The 17267-nt window shown below is 61.2% G+C and overlaps 1 protein-coding gene across 5 annotated transcripts in view; it reads right to left on the bottom strand.

Moving 5' to 3' along the window:
- Window positions 1–124: 124 nt before the first annotated feature.
- The window catches only part of CDH23 (cadherin related 23), a 365671-nt gene continuing 348528 nt past the window's right edge, over window positions 125–17267 (bottom strand). For 3 of the 5 annotated variants that reach the window (XM_051823796.3, XM_089313406.1, XM_089313408.1), the window contains 20 exons: window positions 16786–16955; window positions 16445–16582; window positions 15570–15689; window positions 13612–13789; window positions 13253–13464; window positions 10910–11101; window positions 10642–10755; window positions 9979–10108; window positions 9617–9868; window positions 9378–9539; window positions 4455–4711; window positions 3539–3636; window positions 3074–3194; window positions 2641–2720; window positions 2517–2557; window positions 2366–2426; window positions 1903–2032; window positions 1695–1817; window positions 1468–1572; window positions 125–962 (listed from right to left, as the gene is read on the bottom strand). In XM_051823796.3, coding sequence (XP_051679756.3) covers window positions 636–962; window positions 1468–1572; window positions 1695–1817; window positions 1903–2032; window positions 2366–2426; window positions 2517–2557; window positions 2641–2720; window positions 3074–3194; window positions 3539–3636; window positions 4455–4711; window positions 9378–9539; window positions 9617–9868; window positions 9979–10108; window positions 10642–10755; window positions 10910–11101; window positions 13253–13464; window positions 13612–13789; window positions 15570–15689; window positions 16445–16582; window positions 16786–16955 — 3011 coding nt within the window. In that variant the 3' untranslated portion in view covers window positions 125–635. The remainder of the gene's footprint in view (window positions 963–1467; window positions 1573–1694; window positions 1818–1902; window positions 2033–2365; window positions 2427–2516; window positions 2558–2640; window positions 2721–3073; window positions 3195–3538; window positions 3637–4454; window positions 4712–9377; window positions 9540–9616; window positions 9869–9978; window positions 10109–10641; window positions 10756–10909; window positions 11102–13252; window positions 13465–13611; window positions 13790–15569; window positions 15690–16444; window positions 16583–16785; window positions 16956–17267) is intronic. The other 2 variants (XM_089313405.1, XM_089313407.1) reach the window with 1 other exon arrangement.

Below are 17267 nucleotides of genomic sequence, written 5' to 3'. Positions count from 1 at the left end.
AGGATCGTTTCTGTGCCGCCAAGTGGGTTTGAAAAGCGGCAACCCCTCTCCTCCCTCCCTCGGTGCCGCCCGAGCCCGCCGCCCTTCCCCCGGCCAGCGCGGAGGCAGGGGACCAGAGCCAGAGTGTAGTGCCAGTTCCTTGTGAGTTGCTTTTCTTTTTAAATGGACCATTCCAGAAACTCTCAATGCGTGCCAATTGAACAAAAGTGGGAGAGTACTGAGAATAACTTAAAGGAATACACACAGACACTCCACGTTCCAGACGCGAGGGAGCAGCAGTCTTCTCTCCGTAAGCTGGGCGGAGGGGGCAGCCGGGACACGGGGAGGAGGCTCTGTCGGCGACACTGATCACCTCCACGGGGCTTGGGTGGAGTACAGGTGTAGGCCAGCAGGGGGCGCCAGCTTCCCCTGTCTCCCATGTGCAGTGCATGAGGTCCGGCTTGGCCCTTGGCCTCCCACGTCCCCACTGTACCTCGTCCTTAGACGCTTAGCATTTTTGTTTGGTTTTCTTAAAAAAATAACATTTACTGAAGGTAGGTCAGATGACTGAACGCCTGGCAGGAGTAACTCGGAGCAGCTGATGGGGGCCACCAGGGCCAACCGGTCCTCGTCCAGCGCCCACCGGCCTGGCCTGGTCATAGCTCTGTGATCTCCAGCGGGCTCTCCATGATGACGTCGCGGAGCTTGTGGAGGGGCGTGGATTTGGCGGACTCGGTGCGGGCGTTGCGCTCGAAGGCCGCGGCCTCGGAGGCTGCGAGCGTCTCCAGGGAGCGGCCCAGGCCCTTCTGGTCGTCCTCGGGCAGGCTGCTGAGGTCGGTGGCCAGCAGTGTGCCGGTGCTGCCATGCACCACGTGGATCCCGTCGGGCCCCTTGAGCTCCATGGGCGGCTTGTGGCGGAAGCGCAGGCTTCCCTGGCCTGGGCTGCGGTCCCCCAGCTCCTCCTCCAGCTCGCTCTGGATCAGCTGCAAGAGGCCAGGAACCCCCCCAGCAAGGTGCTCAGGGCCCCACCCCCAGGGCTGGCAGGTGCATGGCCCGGAGTGGACCTGGGTGCAGAGGGACGCGTAGGGTGCTTTGTAAGTGCATGCACACCGGTCTGCAGTGCAGTGTCCGGCTCTGTCACCGCGTTGGCCTCGTGTAGGGCCAACTGCGGCAAGTGTCCCCTGGGGAATTTGGAAAGGGGGAAGCACACTGAGTCTTCGAGGACCACTCCCGGTGGGAATGTGCGCCCAGCTAGGAGGCCTTAGTGTAGCTCAAATACATGATCCCTTCATGCAGACAGGGTGGCCTCTCTCACCCCGAGGGCCAGTTAACCCATCCCCCAGTCCTGTGAACGCTACCCCACCTACTCCCTGCACCCCGCCCCACAGCGATCCTTGGCTCTGGCTGCAGAGGGGCCGAGAAAGGTAGCAGGAGAGTGAGCACCCCCAGCAGCGGGGCACAGCACACAGCGCCGGGCCGCCCGGCTACCTCGGACAGGGAGGAGTGGCAGGAGGAGGCTTTTTGCACCATCCGCTGTGCAAAGAGCTTTTTGAGCCGCAGGTAATCCTCCAGGACCACTTTCAGCAGCGAGCCCTGGGAGAGGGAGAGGGTTAACCCTCCCCTCCGAGGCCATCGCCCTCCTGCGTTAGGAAGGCCCTGGCCTCACAGGGCCCAGGAGGGATTGCTCCAGGCACCCTGGTGTGGGGCGGGCTTACCTGGATGGGCCCCTCCCGGATGATCTGGCCCAGCTTGGCAATGTTGTCGTATTCCTGGATGGCCGCCCGCAGGTACCGGTCATCGGCAGGCTTGACGGCTGTTGGCTCTCGCCCGAAGGTTCCCTGGGGACAGGGAGCATGGGCTGGAGCTCAGGTAAATGTCACACAGGGCCGGGACCATCCCCTAGGGAGGGCTCCTGGAGCTCACGTGCGTGCGGGTGGGGCTGCTCCACAGGTCGGCCATCTCGCTCAGGTTCTCGGGGAGGTCATCCTCGTGCTCAGCCTGGGCCGCCAGCTCCAGGTTCCGGCAGAAGGGGTCCAGCCACACGGGGTTGGCTCTGCAGGTGGGGAGAAGGAGGGGCAGAATCCCTTCCTGCTTCCCTGGCCAACTGCGGAGCCTTCCTGAGGTTCGGGCCGTGGGAAGGAGGCCTCCGGCAGCGGCAGCTGCGGCTGTGTTCTCCCCACCTGGGATCCTGCTAGAACGAGCAGGATCGGCCCTCTGGTGCAGCAGTGGGCCTGGTGCTCCAGTTCTGTGCCCTTGGAACTTGGGCACTGTCAGTGGTGGAGTGAGGGGGTGGTCAGCCCACCAGGGGGTGCTCACATCCCAGGTTCCAGCCAGTCCATGGCATCTCTGCCAATTGGATCCTGGGCAGTGTGAGGGCCCCACTCACCCGTCAAAGGAGTACTTGTTGGTGTTGGGCATGTCCATGATGTCGATGAAGCCGCGATTTCCTGCAGGGACAAGCGTGGGGTGTGGAGGGGAGGGATGCAGCCAGCAGGGGCTGGGGGAGCCTGAGCCGGTCCCTCGGCCATAGCTCTCACCTGCTGAGCCAGCCACGATGGCCTTGAGTTTCCTCTTGTGTCTGGGGAGAAGCAGAGACATGCTGCTGAGGGGGGCCGGGCTCCCCTGCCCACTCCGTGGCTGTCCGGGGTCAGGGGCACTCACACTGTCCGGTAGTACCAGTTCATGAGGATGAAGAGCATGGCCGCCAGGAAGAGGAGGATGGCCAGGACGATGATCGCCATCTGCGGGGACAGCGGGCCTGAGCTGAGTGCAGGATGCCGGGGGCCGGGGAGGGCAGGGCCCGGGGTATTGAGGACAGCAGGCCGGGGCTGAGCCCGGGATGCCGGGGCCAGGGGCCAGGGGCCAGGGGCCAGGGAGAGCGGGGCCCGGGGTAGGGAGGACAGCAGGCTGGGGCTGAGCCCGGGATGCCGGGGGCCGGGGAGAGCGGGGCCCGGGGTAGCGGGGACAGCAGGCTGGGGCTGAGCACGGGGTGCTGGGGGCCGGGGAGGGTGGCGCCCAGGGTAGTGGGGACAGCAGGCAGGGCTGAGCGCGGGACGCCAGGGCTGGGGGCCAGTGAGGGCGGCGCCCGGGGTACCTGCAGCGCCGACATGTCGTCGGGCAGCCGCACGGAGATGGCTGGCTGCACGTCCAGCACGTTGTAGTTGCGGAAGAGGTTGTGCAGCTGCTCCTTGTTCTCGTCGATCATCTGGATCACCCTGGGTGCGGGGCAGGGGCCTCAGCTCCCGCCCTCAGCCTGCCCCCGGGGTGGTCCTGCCCCTCTCCTGCCTCAGGCCTCCAGTGCACCCAGAAGCCCTGCCCAGTTCAGACCCACCCGGCTCTGACTTCTTTTATAGGGTCCACGTGGCTCCACCTGGGACCTTGATTCATCCTCACAGGAGGAGGAACGCTCCCATTTTACGGACGGGGAGAGTAAGGCTCAGGGGCATCCCCAAGCCGTGTCCTCTCTCCTGGCCTTGCCCCCTTTGGTGGGGGGCAGAGTAGGCCCTCGTGCCTCCCGGGAAGGGAGGTGGAGAGGTCCCGGCCCAGGCCCCCTACCCACCGGTCCACGCCCAGGATGCGGTTCGTGTCGCGGTTCACCACGTGGATGAGCAGCTCTGTCTGTGCGAAGTTCACCCGGCCCTTCTTGTCCACGTGGAACTAGGCGAGAAGGGGCGTGGGGGGTGGTCACCACAGCAGGGCCCAGGGCGGTGCGGGGCAGTGTGGGGAGCAACTGAGAGCAACTCGGACTAGACTAAGTTACTGGAATTAAGACTTATTCTATGCATCTGCTCTCCCACAATATGGCGCTGGGAGAGGAGGAAACAGCTTCTACACAGCTGCCTCCAGTTCAACCAATAAACAGCAGGACCTGCTCCTGATTGGAGGAGAGCAGCGTACTCGGCGTGTGGGTAGCAGAGTTGGGATTGGTGGAAGAGGACTATAAAGGAGGAGAGAGACAACATGCACCAGGAACACCTGAGGAACATCTGAGCAGCCCCCGAGAGAGCCGGCCGGCAGTGTGCCGCTCCCCCGCGGAAGTGGGGAAAGTGGCAGGGGGAACCGCCCTTCCATGGAGGTGGAAGGGTCGGTAGCCAACCCGGGAAGAACCAGCAGCAAACCAGGGGAGGGCCGAGCAGACAAAAGAACAGCGCAGGGTCCTGTGTCGTTCCTCCGCGAAGAGGGGGAGCGACAGGCAGCTCTCTGCCAGGAGCGCCTCCTACCCACCTCCCAGCCACAGACCCATCACTGCCGATGCCTGCTGCCGTGTGCCGCATAGCTCCACCTCTGCTGGTCCTGGTACTGATTGTTAATCCCATTTTGTGGAGACACAGGAGGCCCAGAGGCCTGGGAGAACCTCCTCACAGCCTCGCTGCTAGGAAGTGACCCCACTTCTCAGGCCCCTGACCTGTCGGCCATGCCCTGTCCCTCCCTAGGGCCTGGCCTCTGCCCCGGGTGGGGGTGGGGAGCAGGGGCACCTGCACGTCGTCAGTGTTGACGATGGCGCCCGTGATGTTGGACAGCAGGCGGATGAACTCCTCCTCGAAGCTGCGCACGCGGTCCGGGATCTCGTTAATGACGATCTTGACGCGCTGCTCATCCCGCAGGATGTAGATGCCGATGACGGCCGTGTCGTTGTGGCCCGCCAGGTCCCGGGCCACGATGTCCACCATGAAGTAGCCAGGGCTGTAGGCCATGAAGAGGTCGAAGGTGCGAAGGATGCCGTCTACACTCCCTGCGGAAGAGCCCAGGGCGGGGCACAGCTGAGGGACAGCCCAGGGATGTTTAGGGGGAGGCGGCACACGCGCCCCAGGGTCTGGCGGGGAGCAGGTGACAGGTGCATGGGAATAGCGCCCCGCCAGGAGGCGGCAGCTTGGGCCGTAGTGCAGGGCGCTGTGCGGATGCGAAATCCCCAAACACTCTGCATGTTCATGCCCGCCCAGGGCTGTAGGGGACCAGTCGGCCCTGGCTCTTACACCCACTTCTGAATTCTGTAGGCATGGCTGCGCACAGACTGACCGAGCTCAAAGCCTGCTCCTGTCTAAGGCAGACCTGGGTGACCTTTACTCAGATAAGAGAGAGTTCAGGAGAGAGAGTGGATCCGGTTGTGTAAATCGAGGAGGTGACGCATGAGCTGGACCTTGAAGGACTGGGGGTGGCCCTCCAGGAAACGAGAGGATCAAGGGTGAGAAGAAGATGGCACGGGGCTTGTGGAAGGAACAGCACGTAGCTCGGTACGGCTGCGCTAGGGGCCATGGAACAGGACCTGGGGTCAGGAGGAAGAGGGAGGGGCCTTGAATGCCAGCCCCAGAGACTACCTGCAGGCAGGGAGGGGTGACGGGGGCGGGTAGGTATTGGGGTGGAAGTAAGTGATGGACACCCCCAGGGCATCTTCTAGCACCACCCCAAAGGCTCAGCATGCCCCAGGCAGGTGCACACGCAGGTGTGCTCCTTGACTCTGGCCTCTGCTTCCATGCTGACACACGGGCAGCGAGATGCAGAAAGGGAGAGACACGGAGAAATGGATGAATGGAGGCCGGCGCCGCGGCTCACTGGGCTAATCCTCCGCCTTGCGGCGCCAGCACACCGGGTTCTAGTCCCGGTAGGGGCGCCGGATTCTGTCCCGGTTGCCCCTCTTCCAGGCCAGCTCTCTGCTGTGGCCAGGGAGTGCAGTGGAGGATGGCCCAAGTGCTTGGGCCCTGCACCCCATGGGAGACCAGGAGAAGCACCTGGCTCCTGCCATCGGATCAGCGCAGTGCGGCGGCCATTGAAGGGTGAACCAACGGCAAAGGAAGACCTTTCTCTCTCTCTCTCTCACTGTCCACTCTGTCAAAAACAAAAAACAAAAAAAACGGATGAATGGACAGCTGGATGGAAGGATGAGAAGTAATGGATGTAAAGCTATTTACACTTCAATAAGACTTCCTATGAAAATAGCAGAGACATACTTTATAGAAATTGAAAAAATAATCGTGGGGCCGGCGCTGTGGTGTAGCAGGTCAAGCCGCTGCTTACAGTGCCAGCATCCCATATGGGTGCCGGTTCGAGTCCTGACTGCTCTACTTCCGATCCAGCTCTCTGCCGTGGCCCCTGCACCCACGTGGGAGGCCCAGAAGAAGCTCTTGGCTCCAGATCAGCGCAGCTCCAGCTGTTGTGGCCATCTGGGGAGTGACCAGCTGACGGAAGACCTCTCTTTCTGCCTCTCCTTTCTCTGTGTAGCTCTGACTTTGAAGTAAATACATAAAGTCTGATTGATTTTTAAAAATCAATCTTAAAGTCCATATGGAATCACAAAAGACCTCAAATAGCCAAAGTGCTGTGGTGTAGTGGATACAGCTACTGCCTGCAGTGCCAGCATCCCCTATGGGCGCCAGTTCGAGTCCCAGCTACTCTACTTCTTTTTTTTTTTTTTTTTTTGACAGAGTGGACAGTGAGAGAGAGAGACAGAGAGAAAGGTCTTCCTTTGCCGTTGGTTCACCCTCCAATGGCCGCCGCGGCCGGCGCGCTGCGGCCGGCGCACCGCGCTGATCCGATGGCAGGAGCCAGGAGCCAGGTGCTTTTCCTGGTCTCCCATGGGGTGCAGGGCCCAAGCACCTGGGCCATCCTCCACTGCACTCCCTGGCCACAGCAGAGGGCTGGCCTGGAAGAGGGGCAACCGGGACAGAATCCGGCGCCCCGACCGGGACTAGAACCCGGTGTGCCGGCGCCGCTAGGCGGAGGATTAGCCAGCTACTCTACTTCTGATCCAGCTCTCTGCCATGGATTGGGAAAGCAGAAGATGGCCCAGGTCCTTGGGCCCCTGCACCTCCATGGGAGACCTGGAAGAAGCTCCTGGCTCTGGATTGGCTCAGCTCTGGCCATTGTGGCCATCAGGGGAGTGAACCAGCAGATGGAAGACTACTTTCTCTGCCTCTCTGTAAATCTGCCTTTCAAATAAATAAATCTTTAACAACAAAACAATACTGGAGCCATCAGAATGGTTAACCCGCAACCATTGTGTGTGTCTACTGTAACCCATACAGCATGGTTCTGGCGTAACAGCCAGCACAGACCTGTGGGACAGAACACAGCCCCCGGAGGAAGCGCACAGGTCTCCCGGCATGGCACCCACCACACACCCTGGAGGAAGGGCTGGGGCGTCGGGGCAGCTGCAGGCAGGAGCTTGCGGCTCCGCCTCTCAGCACGTGCGGAACGTGCCGTGGACCCAAGACCGCTACGACCCTGCCCGAGTGGCGTGAGGAGCAGATGCTTCACGACACGGGTGCCGACACTGACGTTGTGGATTCGTCCCGAAAGCGCGGGGCCAGCCAAGCCAATCCAGGCGTTCAACTGCACTGCGGCACCGTGGGGAGGCGGCCCCGGAGAGCGTGGGGGAGCTGTCCGACAGAGCCCGAGTCTGCCGGATCTACAAGGAACCAAAGCCTGCTGACAACCTGGGCACGTGCTCTGCGCAGACATTTGTCAAGAGTCACGAACAGCCGTGAGGCGGGTGAGGACGTGTTCCGTGTCCCTCGGACCCCACGGCACCGCCATCTCACTGCAGCCAGCATGGCTGCAGCCAGAAGACGGCCCGGTCGGTGTGGGGACAGAGCTGCTGCACGGACACGCACGGCCCACAGCCCAGGGTCTGCTCCTCCGCTTCCCGTGCAGCCTTCCCGCTGAGGCGGCTGCGAAGGCAGGGGGTCACGGCTCCCGTATGTACGGGGGTCCCTGTCAGCTCGGGGGAGACCAGGAGGGCCCGGCCCAGCCCCTGTTACCAGCAGGTTGGAGACCTCTTTATCTCTCCTTTTCTGTCACTGTGCCTTTCAAATAAGTACAATCAAGATAAGCAACGATGCCGAGAAAAGGCTAACATCACTAGGAGGCATGTGAATGACACCCCCATCAGGGAGAACAGTACTGGAATTCCTCAACACACTAAAACTAGGATGCCCACGTGCTCCGCCAGTCACACCACTGGGGAAAACTCAAAGGAGATGAAACCTGTCAGACACCAACAGCCCGCATTCCCTGCTGCACCGTTCAGAGTAGCTGAGACGGGATTGGCCATGAAGGAAGTGTGTACCGACACAAGGAGCATCCCTCAGTCATGAGAAAGGGGGCAGCGCTGTGCTGTAGTGGGTAAAGCCGCCGCCTGCAGTGCTGCCATCCCACATGGGCACCGGTTCTAGTCCCGGCTGCTCCACTTCGATCCAGCTCTCTGCTGTGGCCTGGGAAAGCAGAAGATGGCCCAAGTCCTTGGGCCCCTGCACCCATGTGGGAGACCTGAATGGGGCTCCTGGCTCCTGACTTCAGCCTGGCCCAACTCCAGCTGTTGCAGCCATTGAAGAGTGAACCAGCAGATGGAAGATCTCTCTCTCTCTCTCTCCTTCTCACTCTGTTACTCTGCCTTTCAAATAAAAAATTATTTTTTTTTAAACTGCCCACATCAAACCTGTGAGCAGGAGGCAGAGGGCACAGGCCAGCCTCCCTCTCACCATTGGCCTGGAAACCGACATTTCAGTCCAGTGAAGAAGTGCAATGCGGAGAAAATGGACAAGCTGAACACTAAGGAATTCTGGGGCAAAAAGTGGCGCCCACGTGGGAAAACCTGGAGGAGGTGCCTGGCTTCAGATTGGCACAGCTCCAGCCCGTGCAGCCAGTTGGGGCATAAACCAGCGGATAGAAAACCTCTCTCTCTGGGTAACTCTTTCAAATAAATAAGTCTTTAAAAATCAAGAAAAAAAAGAAAACAAAGGAAATCCAGTCATGGTGGCAACTCCGAAGGGACCAGGGAGGTCAGGAAACCAAGCCTGGCACAGTCACCTCTTCCTGCCCAGATGTGGAGGCAGAAACAGTTGGCTTCATAGCATAGAGGCAAACAGTGCTCACTGGAGGGGGGGCAGGGGCCCAGGGAAGGAGCCACTGGAGGGTGGACGTAGTGGTGGTGGGAGACGGGGGACAGGGGCCCAGGGGAGGAGCCCCTGGAGGGTGGATGTGGTGGTGGTGGTGGGAGACGGGGGACAGGGGCCCAGGGGAGAGGCCCTTGCCAGCATCCCCTAGCACAGGGCTGATGTGAGCAACCAAGAGCCAGGACAGATGAGTTTAGGTTCCCAACCCAGAAACCACCTGCGTTTCAGAAAACAGACACTGGCCACCATGACCACTCCACCGCACAGACGCGCACGAGGTTGTCAGCCTGTAGCCCCCGCATGAGTACAATGGGTGAAAGAGTGAAGACGTGGGGGTGGAGGGGTCAGACAAGGAGAGCAGGTGGGCAGGCACAGGGGCGGGCGGGGGTCGGTACAGGGCCGGCTTGGCTGGCAGGAGGCCGCCCTCACCCCGCACGGCTGGCTCAGCAACCCCCGCCCCCCACAGCTCACACTGTGACAAAGGCCAGCCCCCCGTGGCCGAGCTCCTACCCAAGGTGAAGACCTGGCCCACGTCCTCGGAGTCGTTGCCGAGGGCCCGGAAGTAGTGGATGGCCAGGATGCTGTAGAAGACCAGGCTGTTGTTGCCAATGTCTGCGTCCAGGGCCAGCACCTGGATCAGCTCCGAGCCCACCTTGGCGTCGGTGGCCACCCCTGCGGGGATGGGCGGGCAGAGTGAGCGGCAGGGCAGGGGCTGCCCCGCGCCCCGGGCCCGGGCTCCAGCCCTGCACCTGCAGTGTACTCGGCCTTGGTGAAGCGCGGCGGCTGATCGTTGATGTCCTCCAGTACGACGCGCACCTCCTGCAGGCTCAGGTCCGAGACCAAGTCAAGGGCGGGGGCAGGGCCGCCGGGCGGGGTCCAGCTGCGGTTGCTGGAGGCCTTGACGATGAAGGAGAAGACGGCTTCCCGCTCCCGATCCAGGTCCTGCAGCACCAGCAGGCGCCCATCGTGCTGCAGGTGGAAGTTCTCGTCTTCATTGCCGGCTGAAAGGGAGCCGTGATAGAAGGGTAAGGGGTCGGGGTCGGGGTCGGGGTCAGGGTCAGGGTCCCCTTCCAGCCCTGGGCAGGTGGGGCAGTGGCTTCGTAGGCCTCACCAGCGATGAAGTAGTAGACGATGGCATTGGAGCCCTCGTCTGCGTCCACGGCGCCCGTCACGTTGCCCACCAGGGTGCCACGGGGTGCGTGTTCGGGCACGGTCAGCAGCTGGTACTGGGGGCTTCCTTTCTGCAGGGCAAGGGGAAGGTCACCGTGTGAGGCTAGGGCTGGTGACGGCGGCGCTGTCCCCTCACAGGAGCAGGGACTGTGCCTGGGGACCTGCGCCGCGCCTCTGGGGAGCTGACACTCGGTGCCGCCCTCTGCCAGGGCAGGGCCAGGCTCAGCCTGTTCTTCGATGGACCCCAGCACCTGAGTGCTGGAATGGCGGGGGTCAGTGCACCTGGCCACGCACCTGCGTGTGCGCATAGCCGGGTGCCGGGAGCCTCCCGCCCCACCTCCACCCCACGTGCTCACAAGGACAAAGAACCCAGGTGGGAAGGTGGCGTCCACACAACAGCCCCTCAGCCCCAAGCTCAGTCAGGAGTGCACGTGCCTGCATGTTTGAACACACACATGCGAGCCTATGTTCTGCGAGCCAGCTCTTTTTGGCTGCTCTCTGCACCACAGGGTAGCTTGTGCAACAGGGCTCAGTCTGGCCCATCAGTGGTCCCCAGCTGTGGCCCTGTGCGGGCGTGGCCGGTGCAGGGGCGGGACACACTCACCGGGGGCCTGACAAAGAGGGGCTCGTTGTCATCGATGTCCTCCAGGGCCACCTGCAGGGGCTGCATGGTCTCGTAGGGCACCGGTTGGCCCAGGTCGCTGGCCACCAAGATGAGCTGGAGGGGGCAGAGCACGGTGAGAGTAAGAGGGGCTTGGCTTCGGGCTCCACACAAGCTCCCTCCCTGGGGCCATGGTCCCCCAGGAGCAGTCTGCGTGATGGCAGAGGGGGGGCCTAGAGAAAGGTGTCCCCCGCAGTCCCCGCCTCCTTACGCTGTACACGGCCTGCTTCTCGCGGTCCAGGCGCTGTGCGGTCTGGATGAGGCCGCTGACAGCATCGATGGTGAAGTACTCCCAATCCCGGCTGCCCGCCGTCTTCAGGAAGCTGTAGCGCACCGCGCCGTTGAGGCCCTCGTCCTTGTCGGTGGCATAGACCTCGTACACGTTGGAGCGCAGCGGGATCTCCTGAGGGCGGCCCAGGAGAGAGCCCAGCTCCCAGCCCTGCCGGCTGCTGTGCCCAGGGTCCCGGCCACCCCTCCCCCAAGCCAAGGCCTGGGGCCCTGACAGTGCAGCGGGGGTGGGGGTGGGGGGTGGGGCCCTTCCCAGGAGCTATGCCCATCCCTCCAGGCCACTGCACAGTGAGGGTTCCAGGACGGAGCAGCCAGCCATTCTCCGTCACACGGACTCTGCCCCCCCCAAGTCACAGCTCTGGGTGTCCCCGGATCCCTCCACAGTGGGGGACATGCAGGCAGGGGGGCACAGTGGGCACAAGTCAGCCACCGGGCCTGTCCCTGAGTCCCTGTGGTGCCCTGCCGCCACGCCCTGAGCCTCAGTTCATGTGAACTCTGTCTACGGCACCGGCCACGACCAGGCTGCCGGGGCCAAGAGCCCAACAAGCACTGTCCCTGCTTCTTGGTCTCCGTTTACCTCATTCATCATGAAATCACAAGTTCCAAGTGGCAGTTCCATCTAGCTAATAAAATGTGGGGTGACTAACGGATAGTTGCTTTATAAATGCTGGCTGCTGGGGAGACGGAAGTTTTCTCAAATATGGAACCTTTAAGGGAAAGCCTTAGTAAATGGGGCTTTTGGGGTGGAAAAGAGCTAGATTAAAAAAATCAAGATTTGAAAGTTAGAGTTATGCAGAGGAGGAGGAGAGGCAGAGAGAGGTCTTCCATCTGCTGGCTCACTCCCCAAATGGCCACGACAGCTGCAGCTGCGCCGATCCAAAGCCAGAAGCTTCCTCTGGGTCTCCCTTGCAGGTGCAGGGACCCAAGGACTTGGGCCATCTTCCATTGCTTTCCCAGGCCATAGCAGAGAGCTGAATCAGAAGTGGAGCAGCTGAGACTCAAACCAGCACCCATATGGGATGCCAGCACTACAGGTGGTGGCTTTACCACCATGCCACAGTGCTGGCCCCTCGGTTACTGATTTATACCCTGCTTCATCCCATAAAAAGATTTGAGGTAGCTGACCAGGACATGTAAGTTATAAGAGGGAACGAGTTTTAAAAAATTAGGTTAGGGGCTGGCGCTGTGGTGCAGTGGGTTAATCCTCCACCTGCAGCACCGGCATCCCATATGGGCGCTGGTTCAAGTCCTGGCTACTCCACTTCCGATCCAGCTCTCTGCTGTGGCCTGGGAAAGCAGTAGAAGATGGCTCAAGTCCTTGGGCCCCTGCACCCATGTGGGAGACCCAGAGCAAACTCCTGGCTCTGGATCGGCGCAGCTCTGGCTGTTGTGGCCATTTGGGGGAGTGAAAAGCAGATGGAAGACCTTTCTGTCTCTCCCACTGTAACTCTACCTCTTAAATAAATAAAATCTTAAAAAAAATTAGGTTACAGGAGAAAAAGGTTGGCAGGAAGATGCACACAGAGAACGGAGGCAAGCTGTGTACTCTGTGTCTCTGCAGGTAAGATGGGCTGACCATTCTGAGCTACCCAGTGGGCCAAGCAAAGAGGACCCCTCGGCCAGCCACTGCACCCAGGCGAAAGCACGGGAGGTTGGCCCCCGGCAGAGCTGTAACTGTGGGATCTCAGGGAGGAGACAGGGCAACAGCTCCGTCTCAGCACCGACTACCCGCACCGCGGGGCCCTGCCAACGCTGGGAGGACAGAGTAAGTGGGAGACACCCAGACTGCACCGGGGGCATCCAGGGCTTGGGTGCTGGGCAGAGCAAAGGGAAATGCAGGAGACAGACAGGGTACTTCCCCTAGCTTTCTGTGGCGACTCAGACCGAGGGATGAAAGAAGAACTGGAGAGATTCCAGGACCCCGGCCACTTCCGCTGGTTTCTCACCCAGATGCTGTCCCTCACGTCCTGGCCCGTCTCCGCACCCGTATCAGCAGGAACAGCAGACAGCCGACAGGGAGGCGGGGGTTATTTTGAGACAAGCTTGGGGCAAGGGGGTTGCTGGGGAGACAGTCCATCTTGGTAGGAACCAGAAAGGGGGCTTTTACTCCTGTTAGTCCCATTTTGCAGATGAAAAAGCCGAGTCATCGGCTGGGAAGCCACACGTCTTTTGCTACTAACCCCTGTTGGACACTGCCCTGCATGTCTGGCCTCACTTTGCCCACCCGGGGTCGGATGCAGGGAGCGGGTGTTGGGGGCAGGAGTACCTCCCGGATGTGGAGGATGGTGCCGTTGGGCGGGCGCACGAACACAGGGCGGTTGTCGTTGACGTCGATGACCTCGACCAGCAGCATGGTGCTGCCCCACAGCGGGGGCTGGCCACCATCCGTGGCCACCACGGTCAGGTTGAACCTCTCATAGGACTGCAGCGGCCTCTGAGTGGTCACCAGGCCCGAGTCCACGTCCACGTGGAAGGCCTCTGGCAGGAGGGGCAGGAGAGCAGGGCCTTGGCTCTGGCTTCCTCCCCTCTATCCCTCTTCCTCCCCCACCTGGCCTGGGCTGCAGGTGTGGCAGCCTGCCCTCCCCAGCCCCTGAGCCGTCACAGGCATCCCGGGCAGGCCCGTACCTGCACCAGGGCCCTCGAGCGAGTAAGCCAGCTCCCCATTGGAGCCCTCGTCCTGATCAGTGGCCATCATGGTGATGACTGAGGTGCCTGCCGGCTCGTTCTCATACACGCTGGTGCTGAACTGGAGCTTGGAGAACTGTGGCCGACAGTCGTTGACATCCAGCACTTGGATCACCACCTGGGTGGGAACAGGGACGGTCAAGGCCAAAGGGCAGGAGCATGATGGGAGCTGTTCCCAGGGACCTGGCGACTCGGGTGTAAGCCGGGGTAGAGGAAGGACAGGTGCCACCTTGAGAGGGAGCCTCTGTCTTCTTTTTGTTTATTTGAAAGGCAGATTTACAGAGAGAGAGAGAGACATCTTTCATCCACTGGTTCACTCCCCAGATGGTTAAAATGGCTGGGGCTGGCCCAGGCTGAAGCCAGGAGCTTCTTCTGGGTCTCCCATGTGGACGACTGGGGCCCAAGTTCTTGGGTCATTTTCACTGCTTTCCCAGGCCATTAGCCGGGAGCTGGATCACAAATGGAGTAGCCGGGACTCAAACCGTTGCCCACATTGGATGCTGGCACTGCAGGCAGAGGCTTAGTCTTCTATATCACATCACCAACCCAGGCACTCTATTCTAATGAGTTGGATCTGACCTCAGACAACTCACATAACCCCCAAGCCTCCATGGGGGCCATGGTGTCTTGTCTTAGGGTCCCACGCGAGGCTCACTGGATGCATGATAGATCCTTGGTGTAGTGTGTGGCTTCAGCAAATACGCAGTGGGTGGCAGGTTACCTGTACCTGGGCACTGACGCAGGAGCCCCTTCACCCACCCCCACCTTCTACTTGCCCTTTGCCACTCCCCACTGCAGCCCTGAAAATCTGGCTCTAATCTCTGGACCTGAATGCCCAATCACTGGTTCTTCCACTGCCAAAGGCCCCTTCTTGAATGGGACCCCTGCCTGCCCTGGGACTCGGCTTCCCCAGGACACGTCCTATGGAATCAGCAGACCAGGAGGCCTTTTATACCCAGCTGCTGTAGCCCAGCTGCTCTGTCACCACCCCCCTTCACGGCAGTGACTCAGCACGCCCACCTGCAGTGCACAGGCACTTTCACAGGTCTTCATCATCATGTCTGCACCCTCCTCAGAGGCTTGACAACAGAGGCTCAGAGCAGTTTGTCTCCGCCCACTTAGTGTCCCAATGCCCTCCCCCCTCAGGAGCATTTTCTCTGGATCACGGAGTTATCGTGGGTGTGACATGGAAGAAAAGGCACGGAAAGGCCTACTGGAGACAGGAGAAAGGCGGCAGGGATGAGGAAGAAGCCAGCGCTCATGGCTTGGGCCTCTGGAAGGCAATGGGATAGAGTGACAGGGTTTGGTGCAAGAGTTAAGTGTCACTAGGGATGCCCACGTCCCACACCAGAGGGCCTGGCTCCGCTTCCAATTGCAGCTTCCTTTCGATGCACACCCTGGGAGGCAGCAGGTGAAGGCTCAACTAGCTGGCTCCCTGCCACCCATGCACCCAACCTCTGTCTGGGCCAGCCCCAGCTGTGGTGGAGTGCCCCAGCAGACGGAAGATCTCTTCACCTTTCAAGTAAAATAAGTTTTAAAAAATTTTAAAGAGGGAAAAGGGATAGGAGATCTCGCTTAGGAGGCGAGATGCTGGCCCCGGAGCAGCCGTGCAGACCCTGGGACTGGAACGGCACAGTGGATTCGCTCCTCGGGAGCAGTTCCAAGCACACGTGAGGAAGGGTTACTTCGTCAGGTTGCAGGACTGCGTTTCTTTCTACAGGCCAGGTTGGCACTGAGATTCCTCCCAGGGAGTCCCTGTCTTCCTGTGCCCCACAGCTGGCCACTGGCCGTCTGCTTCCTGTTGTCAGGTCTCTGAGGGGTCCCCTCCACAGAGGCTGTGCTCACGGCCTGCCTGACCCCAGGTGCCAGCGTGCCCAGCCCAGGCTGCCGCAGCTCACCTGCACCGAGTTTTCTCGGCGGTTGCTGGCCACGTCCCCAGGGTTGTCCTTGGCCAAGGCCGTCAGGATGTAGTGGTCCTTCTTCTCCCGGTCCAGAGAGGACAGCACGTAGATGTCACCCTGGTAGGGAAGCCTGGCTTCAGACTCTTCATCCGTCAACAGGGGCCCACGGAGCACCTGCTGTGGCAGGCTCTGCTCTGCGCTTGGGACACAGAGCACCCAACCAGAGAGATGACAGCTCCAGTTCCAAAGGAGAGCCTTGCCCTTGCTACTCCAGAAACCGCTAACTGCTGGGCCAGGGCCGGCACACAGGTGGTACTCATTAGCTGCTGGGGGCAGAGCTGACTGTTGTACCCATGGACAGGGTAGAGGGGGGCGATGGGAAAGAAAGTCCAGTCCCAGCTCCGGCAGCCATGGGAGGCCCTGCGGAGCAACAGGCCCAGGCTGCGGGGCTCTCCGCCCCTCTGGAAGACAGCGGCTTCGACTCAATGAGGAGACAGCCGGAGTCGTCACCCGTTTTCCCCCTGGTTTTCTGCTCTCCCACAGGTCTGTGACTTATGGCAGCACAGGGAATCCCTCTTTGGGGCTCTCTTCCTTCCCCCAGCACAGAGTCCAGGACTGTGTATACAGCAGGTGCTCAAACACCATGCCCACTTTCTGTGTCTCTTCTGAAAGTGTCCTCAAGGGACCACTTCTCAGTTCTTGCCCCAGAGCGCCAGTTACAACACACAGGGCCACTTCCTTGCACGTCTGCTGGACAGAAGGGCCCAGGACGGGGCTGCTGACTTGGCTCCAGGAACTCTGAAGCTGCGCAGGGCCGGGGGCAGCACCAGCATTCGGGGGCCGCAGCCGCACGTCTGACCCTGGGCCCTCACCGTGCTGGGGTTGATGGCAAACTTGCCCTCTCCATCCCCGAGGCTGTACTCGATGAGGGCGAAGTTGCCCGAGTCGGCGTCCGTAGCGGCGATCGTCAGGATGACCGTGCCCACAGGCACGTCCTCGAAGACAGCCTCCTGCAGCCCAGCGGGCAGGGAGAGGGAGGAGGCCAGGGTCAGTGCCAGAGCCCACGCCTCGCCCTGGGAACTCCCCGAGGACAGGAGCCCAGGTGTCCAGCTGCTCACGTGCTGGACCCTTGCAGGGGACCTAGAAGCTGGCAGGTGCGAGCGGAAGATGCCCAAACTCTGCCAAGGAAAGGGCTCGGGTCCCGGCCTCCCACCTGGTAGTAGGGCTGCTCAAAGATGGGGTTATTGTCGTTGACATCCACGACCTCCAGGAAGACAGGGATCTCGGCCGCCCGGGGCGGGGACCCGTTGTCCGAGGCCCTCACGGTGAAGTTCAGCCAGTGCACTTCCTCGTAGTCCACTGTGCGGTTCGCAACAACCTTTCCTGAGACACAGAGGCACCCCTGCCATTTCGGCCACCCCTTGCTCATGGCAGCTCTCCCAAGAATGGAGAGAAGACTCCGGAGCGCTGCGGGGGCAGGGGTGGGCCCTTTAACAAGGACCGGGGCCAGGGAGCACCGCCCAGGCAGGCGGAAGGCGGCAAGGGCCTGGCATCTAGCTGTCCTCACTTAGCAGGTCGGGGCGAGCCTCTTGGAAGCCAAGATCAGAGCATCCAGCAGGCCAGACTCCCCCGCCCCACGTCCGTCTCCGCTTTCCTGCTCCGAGCGATCGGAATCCTCGGAGCAGGGGCCGAGAT

The sequence above is a fragment of the Oryctolagus cuniculus genome, chromosome 15 (assembly GCF_051225735.1).
Source record: "Oryctolagus cuniculus isolate XC-2025 breed Fujian yellow rabbit chromosome 15, ASM5122573v1, whole genome shotgun sequence".
NCBI lineage: Eukaryota > Metazoa > Chordata > Mammalia > Lagomorpha > Leporidae > Oryctolagus > Oryctolagus cuniculus.
This window is presented reverse-complemented; position numbering and strand designations above follow the sequence as displayed.